The sequence below is a fragment of the Pipistrellus kuhlii genome, unplaced genomic scaffold (assembly GCF_014108245.1).
Source record: "Pipistrellus kuhlii isolate mPipKuh1 unplaced genomic scaffold, mPipKuh1.p scaffold_m20_p_2, whole genome shotgun sequence".
Taxonomy (NCBI): domain Eukaryota; kingdom Metazoa; phylum Chordata; class Mammalia; order Chiroptera; family Vespertilionidae; genus Pipistrellus; species Pipistrellus kuhlii.
This window is the reverse complement of record NW_023425515.1, coordinates 149,366,946-149,385,889: the sequence shown is the minus strand read 5'-3', so window position 1 is coordinate 149,385,889 and position 18,944 is coordinate 149,366,946. Positions and strand designations below refer to the sequence as shown.

At 42.8% G+C, this 18,944-nt stretch overlaps 1 protein-coding gene across 7 annotated transcripts in view; it reads right to left on the bottom strand.

Moving 5' to 3' along the window:
- WLS (Wnt ligand secretion mediator) overlaps positions 1–9,470 on the bottom strand; it is a 102,632-nt gene extending 93,162 nt beyond the window's left edge. For 2 of the 7 annotated variants that reach the window (XM_036445016.2, XM_045584483.1), the window contains exon 1: positions 9,093–9,469. In XM_036445016.2, the coding sequence (XP_036300909.1) occupies positions 9,093–9,198 (106 nt within the window). In that variant the 5' untranslated portion in view covers positions 9,199–9,469. Of the gene's footprint in view, positions 1–9,092 lie in introns of all 7 variants that reach the window. The other 5 variants (XM_036445017.2, XM_036445018.2, XM_045584484.1 and 2 more) reach the window with 4 other exon arrangements.
- Between the last annotated feature and the right edge of the window lie 9,474 nt (positions 9,471–18,944).

The window sequence follows — 18,944 nt, the reverse complement described above, 5'->3', positions numbered from 1 at the left end:
ACCTTGAGTAAAAGCATGAGGGATTCTCTTAAGCACAAAATATGCAGGCTTTAGGAGAATGATTTAGACTTTTGTTCTTATTTATTAGTTTTCTGCAAGAATAGCTACTATGTAGAGGAGGCTTATGAGACATTCAGTTACAGCATGGTAATCAATGCTAGGGAGCAGGATGTAATGACCTGTTTTGTACTTTCAAACCCAACTGAGTAAAGCACTGGGTCATTCCCATTTCTTCAATCTCAATAGACCCATGAACCTGGAGGTGTTTGACAAAAGTGGTGGTGACTCAAGGAAGAAAAAGAATCCTAACTAATAACAGGGTAATATGCAAATTAACCATCACTCCATCACAGCGATGGTGTCACCCATAGCCACAAGATGGCAGCCCTCTCTGGAGTCCCCCAGTCCCCGGGAGGCGGCCACTGAGAGCAGGCAGCATGAACAGCCTGGTGGAATGCTTGCTTTGTTGCCCTAGCAACAAAGCAAGCTTTCCACAACCAGCTGTGGATGGGCCTCTGGGCCACATAGAGCCTCTAGGCAGAGGATGCAGAGTAGCCAGGCCCCGCAAAGAGCTACTGGCACACAGATTCGTGTTCAGGGCTACTAGTAAAAAATAAAAACCATCGTGATTATGTTTCCTCCATGTCTAAGAACAGAGAATAACAGAGAAAGGAAAAAGTGGGAGAGATGGATATGGAATTAATCAAATAGTTTCAGACAATATTCCTCTGGGTATCACCTCTCTGGTGGGCCTGGTTCAGTGAGATACCCCAAAGAGCGCCATGTCCTCAAGATCCTCACAACAATCACACAGGAGGGCACTGCCCCACATCATACTTGGGGGTGGGAGCTTTTGTCTTATTTGAGGTCACCGAGACACATCATCTGCAGAGTTCGAGCCAACTGTCTGCCCACTACAGGATGCTGCCTTGAGACCAGGACTCTCTCTTTGGAAGGGGCTCAGCCAGGCTTAAGGTCAGTTAACTGGCCCTCAACCAGCTCTCATGAGCTAAGCCTTATTAATCTGGGGCTTGGGGAAAAAAAAAAAACTGAGCCAACCATTTACAAACCTGTTACCTTCTTTCTAAAGAAAAATCAAAATGCCTTGCCAAAACAAATGTAATAATTTGGCCTCTTCTTTCAATTACCTCTGCTTTCTTGGAAATGTGTTTTGTGGATAAAGCCTCTGAGTTTACCCAGGGAATTAACGAGATGTTTAAGAATGCCCTATAATTCCAGAGAAGAAAGAACACCCTTTCACCAGGGAATATTAAAAGAAAGGAGAACATTGTCCTTGAAGGCCCAGGATTTGAACAGGCATAGCAGATAGAATCACTAGTTTCTTTTGGGGATGGGAAGTGGGTGACATCAGAAGTAGGTTTTGGAAATTCAGTTACAAGCTGTGTCCCAGTGATATGGTCTCATATGTTTATGAAGGCCTTAGTTTTTCTTCCTTGGGTCCATATTCTATTCCTATCTCTCTTTTCCACACCCACATTTTTCTTATATGCAACAGCTATATTTGGGACTGACTGTGTAGGCCAAATCTAGACAGCACTCAGGAGGTCAATAATTCTGACACATTTTCAAGTACAATGCTCAGTCACTCTTTGCTGTGTGTAATGATCTCTCTTTAGTAGCTGGGGTACAGTTTTCTCAGGTTCAGCTCCCCACCCCCAGCATGTTCTGCAAGCACTGGTCAACATTTACAATGGCTAGTGTAATTGGTTTGTATGTATTTGAATCGGGATCATTTGTTTAGGAATTAACTAGGTCCATGCTTAGTACCTAGGCAGTGATGAGGGTATGTGGTCTGGGAAAAGGGTTGAAGCAGGAAAAGGGGAGACAGCTATCATCACCTACTAATTCTATGTAGAACCAGCATCATCACGCTCCACCCTTTGTTTCCCATGGAGAGTTGTATTAGACTTAAGACCATGGATTAGGATTCAGCCAAGGAATGTGGGCTTGAGCTCTAGCCCTCTTATTTACTCTCTCTGTAACCTCTGAAAAGTTCCTTAAATGTGCCTCGGATTCATCTGAAAACTGGAGAATGTACCTGCTTCTCTAGGATGTTATGATCATCAAATAAATCTATACATATAAAATGTTCTCCATAGTCAGTGAGTAAATGCTCACACGGCAACAAATCATAATAAGCCATATCTTCCACTATTGGTTGGATGACAATCTGATTATTTATTGTGTTTATTCCTCTGTGAGACTTAGAGGTGTGGGGAGTGGGAGAGTAGTAAAAAGCTAATGAACCTTAATATTTCTGTATTTTAAAACATATGAGTTGCCCTTTTCTGTTGTTTAGCAATCCTTTTAGATTAGCCCTAGGATGAAAAGGGAAATTGCAAAACATTTCATCATCAAGCTCTTCTTCTCCACTCTGATCTCCATCCCCATCCAAGCACTTTCTCTGAGAACTATCCGTACCTGGCTCATTTGTCTATTAGACCACCACTACAACAGCCCAGAGAAGACACAAAACCTAAATGCAACAGATATGATCATTTCATGTCTTGATGCTCCCCATCTGCCATCATCTCTCAAAAGTCTGTCAAAATTGAGTCTATCAGCATTTTTTTTTTCACCCCAAAGAACAAAATGTACCTTATTCAAGGTGTCAGCACGGAAGTCTCTGGTTTGAAATGCCCTCCTTCTATGTATGGGTGTGAATATAAACAAAAAATACCTTTTGGGGAACAGAATTTTCAGTTTTCAGTAAGAGGCTCTTCTTTCAATTGCTCTACCATCACTGCCAAGTCACACCCTCTAAAATCCTCTCCAACCTCAGTTGACTCCTTCTCTCCTCTTCCTTTGAAGTCCAGATCTACATAACTATATTATATGTTAAAACCACTAACTAGAGAAAACCAAATCGAGTAATCTACCTTAAAGTAGCAGAGCTCAAGCACATTATGGTTAATGAACTTGGCTGCTCAGGCAGTGGATGATTCATACAATTATGGAAACTGGTTAGAACTTGAAAGAAATTGGTTAGACTGGCATATCAAAAGGTGTCCTCCCTTAGCCTTGGCAAAGACACTGTTCTGCTATGCAGCACAGCTGGACTCCATTTCATTTAGCATAGTTTTTGAAATATTTTCCTTTTTATATGTTACCCAATGATTAAAAATAAGAAATTAGTTGTTTTTCTATTTTACAAAAATTTCTGAAGTTGCATAGTGCTCCTACAAACCACATTAGATACTATAATAGTTAACTCATCATATGTCTTGCTATATTCAAGTCCCTGAAGTCAAGACTTTGGGAAGTGGAGGCAGGATTACCTAATAGTTGAGAATTCTGGCTCTCTTGTCAGATTGACTGGAGCTGCAGCTTTGACCCTGACTAGTTAGGCTCTCTTGAGCACTTTCACCAGACATTTCTACATCTCAGTTTATATGCAAACTGGGTACAACAGTACCAATTTGGCAAGGCTTTGCATGGGTTAAATTAGATAATGTCTGACACATTGTGCACATTTAACATATATTAAACATTACTTATAGTATTTTATTAATACATTAATTTTAAGATGAAATCTTAATATAATTACTTGATGGTATAATAGGCCTTCTAATTTCAGGTGTTCTCAAATTCCCAGTAATGAGTGAGAATTATTTTGATGCTAGAGACCTTATCATAGGAAATCTTTCGCTGTGAACTTATACTTAGAGGGGTTCTTTTCTTCCTATGGCTCCCTAAGTTCCTTGGGTTTCAAGGCCCCACTTTTCTAAGCCACAGTCAGCACCGCAGCCCTATTTTGGGCACACAGTAGGCTCTAAGGAATATTTTGCACATTAGGCAAGTGACACACATGAGCACTAAGCTAAGGACTTTCATAAACTCTCAATTTCTAAATCTCATTAGAAACACTTTTATGAGGAAGATAAGGTAAAAATATTTTCTCAGTATTTGTGGATTTAAAAAAAAAATTAAAGGTCAAGTTATTGAAAAATGTCAACTAGGTAGGAAAAGCTTTGAGTCTAGATATGGGTTTCAAGCAGCGAGGTTGAACGCCTTATAAAGCCACACATTGCACTATTATCTCAAGGAAATATTTCTCACCTTTAATAGGAAAATGGGAAAGTTCCAATAGAAAGCAAGACAGTAATCTGAATAGTCAGATGAAAGCATGATTAGAGATTGTTAGCACAAGCATGATTTTGTTGCAATAGCCAAGTAAGTAGTTCAACGTTCTTAAGAAAATAATTTTTACAATAATTTTTGAAGTTATATAGTGCTCCTAGAAACCACAGTAGATACTCTAGTAGTTAACAAAGAGGGGGGAAAAGGACATGATTTAATCAAACACAACATTTTATAAACTAAAAGGGAGAATCAAATACAGAAAAATGTGGGCTAACATTTACCAAAGGCCAAATAATTAGTTCTTTTCAAGATTCTCACCAGATAGAGAAATACTGCAGGATTAAAAGTGGTGCATTATTAAACATAAGCTGAAATAAAATAAATACCACAACAAGCATAAAACCTAATGTATTGGGAAACAAACTCTATGTACTCTGCATAACTGTAATTGTATTTAATTTCTTAAAATCTGGTAACTTCTAAATAAATAAGTCACAAAAACAAAAACTCACAAGAATAAACCATAATCAAGACCACCAATAATTCCCTCTTGAATCAGTAATAGCACAATACATTTGGCTATATCATTGAAAGGTACTACAATACATAAGTCCATGTAAAAATTAAGAAAACTGATTAAGTATATGCATACACACACATAAATATACCCACACACATATATAATATATACATATAGACAGATAGATAGATATACACACACATAATAGTCTTAGCATTAATATGCTCACATAATGAGCTTTTGAAAGAGCAATCTTTCCTAAAGAAACAATTTTTGGTAATTTGTTGATACTTATTTGTAGTGTAAGTCTGAAATATTCTCATTTCTGAGTATGCTTAAAGCAATGAAATAATTTTTTATTCATCCAGTCCTGATCTTCATACTCTTAACACTTTTAGAACAGGTGGGAACAGTGACCTGCTTTTCCAACCATTATATCCCCCAGACATGACTAATTAGAAGCTGAGCAAATTGCACATAATGGGCCAGGGATTCAAGTTCATGATTTTTAGTGGCTGCACTCGTGTTTCAGGGCACATGTTTCCTATCCACCCTCTTCACTCCTGCAGCTGCCTGTCTCTACATGAAATCAAAGGAAATTTATTTTTAAAAAAATTTCTGCAGGCTTATTTTTGAGGAGGATAAAGATTAAGCTATGTCTTTAAAATGTTTTATTTTCCTTCAGGGGGTTCTTAAATTTTTTAAGTGAGTTCTAAATACTAAAGAAGCTAGCCACGTAAGAAACCTTTTCAATACATATGAAGATAATCAGATGAAAGATTTTATAATGGCTCGGTTTTTACGAAAGCACAGCATAATCCAGTGAATTTTTAAATACCCCAAGTTCTGACATATACCTATTGCTTTCTAGAGCCTTTTTGCAAAATTCCATTCAAGATTTAGCAGTACCCAGACACTGGCACAAGAAAAAAATAAATAAATAAGTGCACACACCCAAACACATATAGGGGAGTGTTTAAGCTGGCTAACCAAAACCCAATCTCTATTTGCTTTTTTTACTTAATATTTAAAGTTTCCCCATCAATTTTAGAAGGCTGCAATCAGACACCACACCAATCTAAATGCCATCTAAAACTCTCAAAGTCCTGAAAAAATAATATTATTTTATAACTGAAAGAACCTTTAAACTCATTAACCTACTATAAGACGACTTTTGAAACGAAAAAAAGTCAACCGAAAATAGGGGGCAGAAGACCAAAAATTGCACAAAAATTACCTGCAGATCTTGACGGCAAAGTAAGTCTTTTCTTTGAAGTGGGGGGGTAGTCTTATACAGCGAATATAGGCCTAAACCTATGTTTTAACTGTAAAATTAGGGGGTCGTCTTATACGCCGGAAAATACGGTAACAAGGAGGAGAATGAAGCCTGTTGGTTAATTGATTTGCCTGGTCGCTTTGGGATGTGTGGTTTGCCATTGTTTCGTGCATATGTGTGTGTAGTACTTATATTCTTATAACCAGGAGCTTTGCCATTCAGATCCTCCTCTTTCTAGGTCCATATTTCCTTTCTGGGAGAATAGTGATCAAAAAGGAACATATATTATGGCCAATTTACTGCTAAAATTTCCCTTGGCTTCTACAGATTAGAAAGACACATCTCACCCAGGATACCTGACTTCTAACATATCAGTGGAATTGGGAAGTGAAGCTCTTTGTTCAGTGGGGAGAGTGGAGAAGGAAGTTTGTGAACTTTGCTTTCCAGCCTACAAACTGCTCCTTCATCTATTGAATCCAGTGGCCCACTTTGTTGAAGTTCTATTCCTTGATAGGTTTCCTCTGCTTCCCAATTTAGGGAAGTTTGATGGAAAAACATGTTTACGGTTTGTTGATATTTATTTCCCATGTTTGGGTCTTGTAGTATACCCAAGTTCCTAGATTTCTTTAAAAAAACTAACTAAATAAAATCTCTAAATGGATGAGATAAAGGCTTGGAAGCTGTTCCAAGTATTTAACATGGGCTGGATCTGATCTTTTCAGTCTCCCAGCCAGAACTGGGTACAGAGCTGTGACAACCGAGGAAGAAAGGAAGCTAAACAGAAAACTTACCCCCCCCCCCCAAGATGTGTTATACATAATTATTTCCTTTTTTAAGGAAAGTTGTAAATAAAGCCATTTCTTTGTTCAAGAGAATCTAATTACAGTTTAGAACCGATCACTAACTTTTTGGTCACTCACCAAGTTCTCTGGGGAAAACAACCCTTGGCATCCCTCACTCCAGACAAACCCCCCTTTGAACGTGCAACTGTACCATTCTCACTGCAACTTGAATGTCCAGCAGTCACGCACCAGTGTCGTCAGACCATCTCCCTGGTGCTAAGGCTCCAGAAAGTATACTAATTCCAGCAATGCCCTCAGAAACCTAAAACACTGGGTGATGGGCCCTTCAAGGTTAGTATCAGCTTTGGAAAACGAAACGTGCACCAACAAACACCAGGGAGCTGTGTGTAATGGTTCACTGCCGAACAAAAACCTCAAAGAGGATGAAGGTCAGACAGGGATAATAGGCCAATTTAATTCTGAAAGCACAAGGTGCAAGAAATTTTAATTATGGTCTGCCACTTGAAATCACACAGGATCCAATGGCATCTAACTGCAACTGCTCATCAAGGGAGACAAGAGGTGTAATTGTAACCGCTGCATAATCACTGAGAGCGCACAGGGAAAGGCTGCCTTCAGCTCCCAGCAGAGGATGTACTATTAAGAGCCTCGAAAAATCCAATTCAAGGAAACTCAGAGATTGCACATAGCTAGTGAACAGGAGCTCATAAGAGGAAAGCTCTACCTGAGTGTGTGTGTGTGTGTGTGTGTGTGTGTGTGTGTGTGTGTGTCTTTGGGGAAGGGGGTGTTCCAAGATTAAGGTGTTTGGCCCAAATTGAAAATAGGAGCTTGGAAAACTCTGAACCCCTTTCTGCTCACATACAGCGAGAAAGAAAGGTCTGAGCTCCTCCAGCAATGCCTCCCCTCAGGGAAGCTTTGCCCGCTCTCCTTTGTTTAAAAACAATTACCTGGGACGTTACAGCGATTTACAGAACCAGACTCCCTTTGGCTGGTTCCCATCACACCCAGGTATGGAGACAAAACGCCAAGCATACCACTCCAAGTGCCCAAGCTCTCACCCCCAAGAGGAGACTATGACTATGACGACGCCTGTTCTGTGCGGTGCAGACTCTTGGCAAAGGGAAGCGTGGAGAGAGCCCCTCCGTGGACTTTCCGCTCCACAAAGTTTTACAAATCCGAGAAGGGAGTAAAATCCCCCATCCGCGCAGGCTGCATAGTTGGCGCTGAAGTTTGTGCCGGGGATGTCCTAAATCTCTTGGGGGCAGGGGACACGAGAGTATGGAATGGAGAGGCGGGAAGACAGATGAAGATGGAGAGAGAGTAAAAAAAAAGGGGGGGGAGGGGGAGGAGGGGGGCGGTAATTTTTCGAGTGGAAGGTCCTTGAGACCTTCTTCATCCGGAAGCCTCTTTGGCTCAGAGGTCCGGGCTGTGTGCACCAGGAGAGGTCCCCTAGGGCCGGGGAGCTGTCACCTGCGCGGGGTGCGGGGGTGGCGGTGGCGGGAGCTTCCCAACGCGCCAAGCCAGGACCGCGGGCTCCAGATCCACCCGCTCTCGGGGCTCCGAGAAGTGGGGGGAGGGCAGATTTGAAAGAGGGCACCAGGCCAACAGCAACACCTTTCGGATACGCTGTTCTCCTCCTCCTCCTCCGACCTCTCCAACTTCCATGGGCGCCAGCCAAGGACTTTCTCCCGCCGCCCCCACCCCACCCCCCACCCCATCCCGCCTCCCCTCGCTCCGCTCGGACCTCCTGACCGCAGCGGGCGGAGAGTAGGAATGGGGTGCTTCGAGGGAGCAGACGGAGCGGGAGGTTGGGACCCAACACACAAACTCTCAGCCCCTGGCTGAGAAGACCAGACCAGATGCATTTAACACAGGCAACCAGCACAACCCTGGACCCAGGCTCCGGGTTTGCATCAGGCTCAGTTCCCCCGACTCCTCTGTTGTTCCCAATAAAGTCTTATTAGGCGCCCTCCGGAGCTAGATGGAGGGAAAGAGGAGGAAAGTGGGGGTGGCGGGGGGGAGGGGGAGCGCGGGAAAAAGCGGGGGGGGGGGGGGGCCGGGGGCGGGAGCAGCAATCAACTTTGCAACCCGGCGCTTCCTCCCGCGGTCCAGTGGCCAGGCCTCAGATTCCCACCCCCGCCGCCCCCCTCCTGCCTTTCAAGTGGATACTGAAACTAGGCCAAAACTTTTCCCCCTCCTTTTCTCTTCGCCACTAGACTGGATGGTGCCCCACGGAGCCCCATGGAGCTCTGCTTTCTTAAGCACAATAGCCGGACTAATTAGATCATAGAGGCGAGACAGCGATACTGTAACAAGTAGCCCGAGCGGCGAGGGAAGGGGCCCGGACCGAGAGAGAAAGGGGGAAAAGTTTGCAGCTCCGGGCACTTACCGATCAAGCCTCCCACTAGAAAGGCGATGACTTGGAACACAAGCAGAATCCCGCCGACAATGCACAGCTTCTTGGTGCTCATGTTTTCTATAATTGCCCCAGCCATTTTTTTTCCTTTTTTGCGGCCCCCCCCCTTTTTTTTTTTTTTGCAAATACAATGTTTTGGGGTGTGCTTTTTGCTCGCTCTCCTCTCACGCTCCCCGCCCCCTCCCTCTCCTCCTCTCCGGGCGCCGCTGCAAAACTTCAGGGGTGCGGGCTGGCGGCGAGGATGGGACCTGGGCGGTCGGCGCCCGCGCGGACTCCCCCGGCGCGGCCGTTCGGGCTCCCCCGGTGCCCGGAGCTGTGATTGTGGCCGCTCCGCCGCCTGTGGACGCTTAAAGGAGCAGGGAAGCGGATCACATGACACCGCCTCCCTCCCTTTCTTCCTCCCTCCCTCCCTCCCGCGCTTCCTCCCTTCCCTCCCTCTCCCTCTCTTCCTCACCCCCTTGCCCGCCCGCCTGTGCGGGGGGCGCCCAGCTCCCGTCGGGCAGGCAGGCAGCTAGCTCGCCCAGCCTGGGGCCGGTGTCCTTTGGGGGTTGATGTTGCTGTTCAGTGGGTTCCCCCTACCCCGCCTCTGACACGATTTCTTTTCTGGTGCGAGATTTAAAATCACTGGTGGGCAGCTTTGCAGACCTTTAACTAAGGCGTTGACTTTAGGAAAGGGTCCTATCCCCTCCCCCCACAACTGCTAGAACTCTCTTTAGGAAAGAGGAGAATTATTTAAAAAAAAAAAAAAAAAAAAAGACACCCAAAAATGTTTAAATCAAAGAACAGAGATGTTGAACAATGTCTCAGCTCGGCTGGCTTCCGAATGCCTGAGCCCAGCTATTAGGCACATACCCAGCTACCATCCCCTCAGGGCCCCCTTTAATTTAAGGAACCCTGTGCTCCAGCCAAATTAGCCCTCTGTTCCTTCCGTGATGCCCCACTCCATGTGTTTCCAGAGCCTTGACCCTAGTTCTTGCGTTTAAAAAAAATTTTTTTTTTAATTCCATCAGAGTTTTAATCCTTTAAAAACCAACTCGCCTGAAGAGCCTTGCTAATTTTCCAAACCATCTCTGTAACATCCTCCGAACGGAGCGGAGCCCCTACAGTTCCTGTTTACATTCTTAGCTCCTCTTGTAAAGGACTGGTAAGGACGTTTGTCTCCCCCACGGTGCCTAAACTCCTGGGGGATAGGGACTGAGTTCCATTCATCTTTGCACCCCCCGTGGTGCCTAACAAAATTCTAGCTCTAGTAGGTCCTCCATGAACTTTTGAGGGCTGAATTAATCCGTGAGTGTGAAAACAAGCCCACCGTTTGCATTTCAAAAGCCTGAAAGAGGCATTTGATTTAGATGGTACACATATTAAATGGCAATGTTTGTTCTCTCTTGGTGAGGATATATTTTTGCTTATACTTAACTTTGAGAGGGGGGAGGGGGAGAAACACAAGAGATTTCCTGCTCTATGGAAAATAAATTCCTGGGCTTGGTTTTTCTGTGTTTCATAAACTGGTTGCTTGGCCAGCACAACACACGTTTCCCAAATAGACCCTGGATCTGGTAACCTCTCCTCTCCACTCTCACACATGTAGGGTTTCTACCACCCACCACCCCTGACACACCTGATTTCCTGCCCTCCCCTCCATCAACACCCTCTTTATGCCAAGGGAACATGGAAAGTCCTTTCTCCTCCTCTACTCTGCTCCTGGACTTGTATTGCCCTTCCAGAAGATGCCATGAAACTTGCACATCATAGCGGTGCTCATTTCTAAAGTTCAGCAAGATATTTCTTGTTGGACTGGTATCAAACTTTATGTATATAAAACTACACTAACAGTCTGAACAGTTCTGAGATATGTTTGCTCTTTATTCCTTCTTCCCTTAACTAGCAGTCACTCACTGAGCCCTTAACCCCTTCCATGCTTTTTTGCTTTTTTTTTCTAAGCACTGGGGGGTTGATACCAAGAGGTGAAGACACTTGTTCTTGACTTGGCACCTAGACTCAGTCCAGCTGGTATTCACTGAATAGTGATTAACAACCTTAACTGTGGAGGACATCAGATCAGACAGGGAGAAGCAGAAGGAATTCTTTTCAACAGTCATGATCAGAAGTGTTTGATGCCCAAATATAGAGAGACCAATGTAGCTGATTTGCCTTCCTTCTTTGCCTTTTCAGACACATCTTTTTTTTTTTTTTTTCCCCTGACAGGAGTAGATTCCAGAATATCATAAATAGAAAGAATGTCCCCCTCTTGCTAGTATACTCTACATTATGTATTCTCATCTCAGTAAGCTGCCAACTTCCACATCCCAATATACAAAAGCCAGGGGAACAACTGGACAAACAACTGGACAATCAAATACAGACTGTGTGGGGTGACCAGGCTGGCAGGGAGGGAAGTTGGGGGTGACCAGGATGGAGGGGGGAGGAGGGGCGGTAGGGAGAGGGGAGAGTTGGGGGTGACCAGGCTGGCAGGAAGACAGCAAGGAGCTATCAGGCCAGCATGGGAGGCAGTTAGGGGCGACCAAGGAAGCAGAGGAGGGCAGTTGGGGGTGACCAAGCCAGGCAGTTGGGGGCAATCAGGTAGGCAGGCAGGTGAGCAGTTAGTTAGGAGCCAGCAGTCTCAGGTTGTGAGAGGAATGTCCCAGATTGGAGAGGGTGCAGGCTGGGCTGAGGGGACCCCTCCCATGCTCCAATTCCGTGCACTGGGCCCCTAGTATTTAAATAATAATGATGCCTCTTTTTTTTTTTTTTTTTAATACAAGGGGATTTTTTTGTTTTTTTAGTAAAGTTGATAGGCTTCAATATTAAGATTTACTCATCATTTTATTCTACTTTTCACTATTAAAGAAGAAGGAAATGGTGTCCCATATACCTCAAATATAAACTGGATCTATAAGAAATTCTTGGCTAGCTGAATTGGTTTCTTTAAGATTAGTGAGTTCCTGAACTCACTTTCCTATGAACTGCTTCAACACCCCTCCATCTCCTCTGCTCCCAAATGTAGGTCTTCAGAGTAACTGACTTAACTCTCCAAGGTCTGGAAATGAAAGGCTTGGAATAAAATACTGGTTCCCCACCAAGGTTTTACTCTATTTTGAAAGGGTGCTGGTTATTTAACATTTTAATTTTCAAAAGAGATATTTCTCATTGCTAACCAATGCTTCTGGCTTGTAGGAGATTACCTATATTGCCAACTGAGTGAGGGCAGACACATATAGCATTAATCACCATGAACAGCTTTTTAAAAAAAATTACAATTTCCATTATATCTTTTTAAAAATTAAAACTGACTGTTGGATTCTTAATTTCCAAGTAGAAAAGAGCATGAGTGTTTGAGTTGGCTGTATTTGGGGTGGAGCCTAGCTCCCAGCTCTGACCTTTGCTATATGAGATCCGGGGCATCTACTTTCTCCAAGCCTCAGTTTTCTGATCTGTAAAGTGGAGATAATAATAGTACTTAACTCATGGTGTTCTTGCATGGTATTATTAATTATTATAATTAGGAACCCTTAAGGGAAATCAATAATCATGTGTAAAAAACTAGTAAAAATGATCATTAATTGGTTCTTTCTCAGCTCTAAAATTTTATCATAATATAATTATTTTTTGAAACTTATTTCAGGAGCAGTCTAAGTGATTAACTAACAAGGACGCTGACAAGGCAGTCAGTGAACTTTAAACCTAGAAACATTCTAAAACCTGCTCCCAAACCAGTAACTGCATCTCCTGTCCCCACCTCCATTCCCCATTCCTGTATAGCATTTACCAGCACATCTATCCGGGGTTGTAGTTTGCATCTACATCTGCCTATGTGCCCTGTGCACCCCTTGCAAACTCCTTAACAGCTAGGAGAATATGACCTGAGCCTTTGTCTCTCTCTCAGCCCTCTCTCTCTGTGCAAGGTGCTATTGCCTGGAGTTGAGAAAGCCCCCTTTGGAAGCCAAAGGCAGCATATCATTCTCATCATCCCTGTAAATGTAATGTAGAGATCTAAGAGAATTGCACATACCTCCTCAAACACCTAATTTACTTCCCAGAGGGACCTAACGAGAGTAATCATCTCACTGTGAGGCTTCTCATTCTCACAAATAGCTTTTATCCATAAATGGCATCCCTGTGTCTCCTTCAGTGTTGGTATTTTTTCGTAGTGTCTGTGAATGTGAGCAGGCACTGTGGGTTCACATTCTATTATTCAGTGTCACTTTTCCCTCCTCCCTCCCTCTCTCTCTCTCTCTCTCTCTCTCTCTCTCTCACACACACACACACACACACACACACACACACACACACACACCTTTTTAAAAATAGTGTTCTTTTAAATATATATATATATATATATATATATATATATATATATATGTTTAATTTCAGAGAGAAAAGGAGAGGGAGAGAAAGATACATACATCCCTGATGATAAAGAATCACTGATTGCCTACCTCCTGCATGCCCCCTACTGGGGATCAAGCCTGCCACCCTAGACAGGGATGGAACCTGGGGCCTTTCAGTCCAAAGGCCAAGGTTTTATTCATTGAGCCAAACTGGCCAGGGCTAAATGTGTGTGTGTGTGTGTGTGTGTGTGTGTGTGTGTGTGTGTTCAACGGAACCACCCTTCCCTTTTCTATGAGCTCCTTTGTCTTGTTTTATATGTACCTTTTCTAGTACCTCCCTTTGCATACTAACCTGAGTAGTAACTATTCAGAACCCAGAGCTGGGATGACTTACTTTCAACCTGATCTTTAGATGAAACTGTTTCATAAATATCCCACCACCTTCACCCATTTTACACATTAGCACCCATCCTGAATAAACTCCATTTCACCTTTTCTTTTACATTCCACGTACATTTCACACATGAGGCTTATTTGGTCACTGCTTTAAGTCTTAGTTGTATATAAATCTGAGAATATTACTAACCTTTTTGAGACTTGCCTTTTTTCTTTCTTTTCTTTTCTTTTTTTTTTTTTTTAAGGATAATAATACCAACCCCTTAAATTGTGGTGAGCATTTTAAAAAAAGTAGCATAGAGCCTGACAAGTGGGCTCTTAGCAAATGTTTCCATATTATAAGGATGGGGGAGGGGTTCTGTTCTCAAATAACAAAACAACACAACAAAGCAAAGAACTATATCCCCATAATCATTGTTTCTTATGAAGCTGCCTCTTTGAACCCTGGCAACTTGGAAGGAGAAGGTAAAAATCTTGATGGGTTTCCAGAGGCCTCTTGTGGGATACAGCTGACAACTTGAAGTAGCCAGCCCGCCTCCTGCTGTTTTCCAGACTTGAAAGAGGCTGCAGCAGGGAGCTGGGATGCCTCCAGTGTCTGAACCTCTGAGATGGCAGGTGCTCCATTTCTGGAGCAGGGATAGGAGACAGGGTCCTTGATCTGCCAGTTTCCCTAACATAAACCTAGTGAGGTCTGAGCTGACTGAACCCCCTCCCCATGACCTCTTGACTGCTCTCCCTCCCCATCTCACCTTGCACTTTGCCATGCTCATAAGCTCCTCTCCATCTGCTCCTCCCCATGGAGAATGGCGGTGTGAGGAAAGCTGAACAGGCCAAGAAACACCTGCTTTGGATAGCAATCCTGTGATATAGAGAGAGCAACCAACACTGAGGCACAGAGTCAACAGAGAAATTGTGAAGAAAAGGAAGGAGAAGGAAGGAAGGAAGGAAGGAAGGAAGGAAGGAAGGAAGGAAGGAAGGAAGGAAGGAAGGAAGGAAGGAAGGAAGGAAAAAAGAAAGAAAGAGAATGAAAGGAAGAACACATTCCAGTCTCTGGCTATCCAGGGTTTCAGGAAGGCTCCCCACAAATGGTCAATGTCAGGAAGAAGGACTCAGGCTTAACTCAGCCCTAGACCACCTGTGGTGAGAATAGGCCTTGACTTGGGCCAAAATCCAATCTTTACCCCATGTTAATTGTAAAGTAGCTCAGAATCATCACTAAGTAGCTCACCATGAAGGGTAATCGCCAATAAAAACAGTTTCAGGTGTCTATATGTAGTGTGGGAAAGTAAAGGTTGTGTAAGGGTAAACTACATGAAAGTCAAGGACCTTTAATATTTCTCCTTTGCACTAGATAAAGGAAACCGGGATGGCAGGGAGTACAGAGGGCAGGTCATTCCCCAAATGTCAGATCTGGCTGCAGCCTGATACGTACTAATGTCAATAATTATAACAATAACCACAAGTTACACTGATTGTTTCCTATGTACCAAGCATGAAATGCTTTACAAACTATGTTTCCATTAATACAACAATCATATGAAGTAAATACTCATTTTATCATTAAAAGGGGGGAAAAAGGCAGTTCAGAGAAATTAAGGAATATCCTTTTGAACACACTGCTAGAAGACTGGGGAGTTCAGATTCTGTGAGATAGATGCTACACATCATTCATTCAACTACCAAATACTGATTGAATGTGTGCGAGTGCCGGGAACTGATCTAGATGCTCGGGAAGAGCCTTGCTCTCATAGACCAAAAAGCCTACTACAGAGCCTCGGTTCTTATCTCCTGTATGTGAGCTGTGCCCTTCCAATTCAATGAAGAAACCTGCAGTGCTGTGGGAAGGAGTAGAAATCACCTCCTTGGTGTGCCCAGGGCCTCCTCCTGCTTTCCCCAGGAGCTCTCAGGAGACATTCACACAGAAACTCTTTTTCCGGCCAATTCCGAGACAGACACCGTTTTAGTGTTCCTCAGCTGCTCCTTTGTTCATGCATTCAACTCTGTTTTCTTCCTCAGCACCTTACTCCCACTCAGATCAAACTCCCACCAATGAAGCCTTAAATCTATGCACATCTTTCTTTGCAGGTTTTCACCATTAAGACTTGATCCAAGTTGAAGATAAGTTTTCAAGACAAATGACTCATAAAAGCAACTGTTAAGCACAATTTCACGGTGTTTTGAGGACATTCTTGAAGAATACGCGTTAACAAAAGACATCCAGTGCACAAAATTCGTTTTGGCATGGCTAACCTGGAATTGATTTCTAAAATATTTTTATTCTGTTGACATGATGTGAAACCCTAATAAAGACCCTATTTACCAAAGATTTCAAGTTGCTTTATCAATATTATTCATCTTAATGTAAGAATTTATGAGGGTAAAGTTTCCTAATTTCTTTTTTCCACAGTAATAGTTTTTAAATTAAATTTTAAATGGGCTGATATTATTTAAAAAGATTTCATAGTTTTCAAGCGTACTTTTCTATGGTACATACTCCACAGTGTGTACCCATCACCTAATGTAAAATCATATTCTGCCACCATATATTTGGCCCTCTTTATAATTCACTATTCTCCCACCCCCTTCCATCTAGTAACCTGATTGTCTATGAGTTTCAGCTTTACATCCCACATTTGAATGAAATGGTATGGTTCTTAGCTTTCTGACTGATTTATTTCATTTAGCATGATATTACCAAGGTCCGTTCATGTTGTTTTAAATGGCAGGACTTCATCTTTTCTGTGGCTGAGTAGTATTCTGTTGTTTACACGCACCACATTTTCTTTATCCAATCATCTATCAAAGGACTATGGTTGTCTCCATGTCTTGGCCACTGTGGATAATGCTGCAATGAACACAGGAGTGCATACATCTTTGTGAATAAGTGTTTTCAAATTCTGGGTACTATCTATACAGTTTCTGATCTATGTCTTACCTTTTTAAGAAATCTGAGACAGGAAGCCTGACTAGTTTTATGGTACTTTCTTCCATTTATTTCATAAATATTTATCATATGAATGCCATATGCCAAATATTTGGCAATTGCTGGGCTGCAAATACAAAAAGGACAAATCCGCTCTTACTCTCAGAAAGCTTATAATTTCAGGTATGTAAAAGGATCTGGGTGATGCCATGGCTGTTACCAAAATGGTAAGTCCTGAAGAATCACTAGTGTAAGAGGCATGGAAGAGACCTCAGCTCTGAGAAAGGGACAGAACAGTGGTGCTCCCCTTGGCTGGGTGCACAGGGACTCCACACTCTGGCTCCATTGGATCTTCACAGGGTCAGTGTTGTATAGCGATGAAGGACATGGACTCTGGAGCCAGACTAACCGGGATCTGAATCTGGCTTTGCTACTTATTAGCTGTGGGCTAGATAGGGGTAATCATTTTGTCACTCAATGCCTCAGCTATAAAATGGGAATAATACTCACCCCAAATATGATTTTCATGAAGATTAAATGGAATCATTTGCATCAAATACTTAAAATAGTGCCTGAAATAGTAAGTTCAATTTGTTTGCTTAAAAAAAAAAAGTGTTTCCTCCTGCCACAAGGATACCTTGGGTTCTATTCACTTTTACTTATTTTTTAAAGTATGTTTTTATTTATTTCAGAGAGAGGAAGGGAGAGGGAGAGACATATCAATGATGAGAGAAAATAATTGATCAGCTACCTCCTACATGCCCTCTACTGCAATTTGAGTCCACAACCCAGGCATGTGGCTTGACTGGGATTTGAACTCAACCACTGAGCGAGCACACTGACCAGGCAGGTTCTATTCACTTTAAATCTTGCTAAATTCCCTAAGCATCATATGTTGTTGAACATATATTCATTAGTAATTATTATTATCCATTATTAATTTATTAGGCATCTCCTATATGCCAACTGTGTTCGCATAATTATGGGAGGCAGTATAAGAAACAAGGATTTAGCATTAAACAGATCTGGGTAAAATTCTGGGACCTTGAGCAAGTAACTTGAGCTCTCAGAGCTTCATCAAAGTCACCTATAAAATGAAGATGAACAGAGAGAAGTTGACAGGACTGCTCCAGCCACAAAGACAGAAGAGAAACAGTACAGAGATGGAAGACACTGACAAAACCTTGTCAAACTAGCAGACAGCAGCTGTGCGTCTCTGAAGGATGCCCAGGACCAAACCAGAGATGGTCAGACCTGTATCACCACCATTTGTCCACCATCTAGAACTGAAATATCATTGCTGACATCTACACATAAGGAACTGTTTGACATTGAAATGGGGACTCAAAAGAACTATTGGCCCAGAAAGAAACTCATTACAGACTGACTCATTTGCCTTACAGCATAACCATTATGGCTTGTCTCATTTTCGGTTCTTATAAGTGTATTTCTTGTATCACATGATATCATGCATCTAGGGAAAATAATGAACAACATAAACTGAAGAACAAAAACAGACCCGGTGACAGGGAAGCATCGATCAGACTGTCAAACCTCAGAGGAAAGGTAGGGGAGGGTGGCAGAAGAGGAGAGAGATCAACCAAAGGACTTGTATGCACGCATATAAGCCTAACCAGTAGTCACGGACAGCAGGAAGGTTGGGCCTATGTGGAGAGGGGATTGGGATGAGAATGAGGAGATGAGGACAATTATGTGATACCATAATCAATAAAGAAATTTTAAAAAATGAAGATAAGAGTGTCTTCACAAAAGCTATGGGGATAGAGCCTCACCATGTGGACTGCAGGGTCAGGGTTCGATTCTCAGTCATGGCACATGCCTGCCAGGACTGCAGGCTTGATCCCCAGGAGGGGGCATGCAGGAGGCAGCTGTTCAATAATTCTCTCTCATCATTGATGTTTCTATCTCTCGCTCCCTCTCCCTTCCTTTCTGAAATCAATAAAAAATATATTTTTAAAAAGCTGTGAGGGGGGGGAGGGGTGGATTGAATTCATTCAGTGTACAGTATAAAGAGCTTAGCAAAGTGCCAGGTATTTGATAAGCACTTAATAGAGAGGAGCTAGAAGAGAAAAGGGAGAATGAAGGGTAGGACTCTTGCAGAGGCAGAACCCATTATCTGGTCAGAAAAAGGAGGTTCAATGCCCTCAACCGCTGCCC